General features: G+C 39.1%; 1 protein-coding gene across 1 annotated transcript; it reads right to left on the reverse strand.

Annotated features, from left to right (window-relative positions):
- Positions 1-233: 233 nt before the first annotated feature.
- On the reverse strand, positions 234-1,377 carry LOC101305424 (ubiquitin-like-specific protease 1-like; the record flags this gene model as incomplete). Its single annotated transcript, XM_004309314.1, has 6 exons — positions 1,304-1,377; positions 1,136-1,199; positions 990-1,061; positions 766-873; positions 509-655; positions 234-413 (listed from the first exon to the last, which is right to left on the reverse strand). Coding segments are annotated over exons 1-6 (645 nt in total), but the record flags the coding sequence as incomplete, so codon positions are not given.
- Between the last annotated feature and the right edge of the window lie 56 nt (positions 1,378-1,433).

The following is a 1,433-nucleotide window of genomic DNA, read 5'->3' on the forward strand; positions in this document are numbered from 1 at the left end:
TCATGAGTGAACTCCTTGCTACGTTTGGATATTTCGTTACCCATCTCGTTATTTGGTGGTTTCACACAATCCAGTAAAATAACGGCTCTTTGCTGATCTGACGAATACTGCATTGTGTTATTACCGAATACATTAGTGCTTAGAAGCCTCACTCCTATGACAGGAAATATAACAAGCACTATTGTTATATGGAGTGTTGAGTCTTCATACAATACAGTAAAGAATAACCATACCTCGTATGCCCAGTTTGTCCCATAGTGTTGCATATTCTGTATAACATATATCCCACAGTCATATGTGTTCTGCTGAATTGGCACGTTCTCCGCCTCCAAAATTTGAAAATCTCCCACACTGTTATTGCCATCACAGTACATATAATTTTCAAACAGCATAACCCGGTCTATGTGTTTCAGCTGCAAATGAACTTATCAATTAGCTGTCCGAATGATGCATCAATAGGTATATACATGAGATGTAGAATTTTCAACATATTTCCATTTGTAATTACCAATTTTGAGATTCCGTCAATTCTTCGTGCAGTCAATCCACTTTCACATAAGCTGTCCCATACTTCCGCAACCTTTTTCACCATGTCGACCACGACAAGCACCCAATGTCCTTTGTCGATATGAGGATCATGAATTGGTATGAATATCTGGAAAATAGACACAACATGTTTAGTGTATAATAATCAATAACCTCTTCATAACAGTAAAACACAGTTCTTTTAATTACTAAAATGTTATGGTGAACGACGTCACCCACTTTATCACAGTTGTGAAATCGTGCGTTAAATCTGGGCAGCCTGCATATTTTCCTAGTGTGCCTCGCCCACAGTGAAGACGACCTACCTTCGTCCTTTATTGCTTCAACCTACAATCTCAACCACGTTAAATAAACATATAGTGTAGTAAGCAGAATTTGAATCGGTTTGTCTGAACCTAACCATCCTAGTGTTCAGTTAGATGTGTCCATGGTTCCCCATTTACCTTAAAATGTGTTGGCCAGTACCAGTTCCTGCCTCCACCATTGTTTAGATAGGCAGCCACGTAATTTATTACCTGTAGCAGAAAGTCATTCTTAGCATACGGTGATGTTGTTATGATATTAAACATCTAACCCACACACCACTCACACTTCCTGATATGTAAACGCTTGGCAGCAGACACCTTATCTCTGCCCGAGTGATTGATTGCATACTGTTGGCACATATTCCCACACACTCACTACATACAAACAGCAGTCAATATTTAGTTATAAGTTTGCAAAGTCGTTATATTGGTGAAACCCTCATTGTATTTACCTTTTATCAGTTTCGGATATGTTCATACCAACCATACAGACATAGCGGATAATCTTCTCATCCAATTCTGACATTTTTTCCCACAGCTTATAAGGCCCCGTAACATGTAGACGTCCCCCCACGTTTCTAT

The sequence above is a fragment of the Fragaria vesca genome, unplaced genomic scaffold (assembly GCF_000184155.1).
Source record: "Fragaria vesca subsp. vesca unplaced genomic scaffold, FraVesHawaii_1.0 scf0511416, whole genome shotgun sequence".
Lineage (NCBI taxonomy): Eukaryota > Viridiplantae > Streptophyta > Magnoliopsida > Rosales > Rosaceae > Fragaria > Fragaria vesca.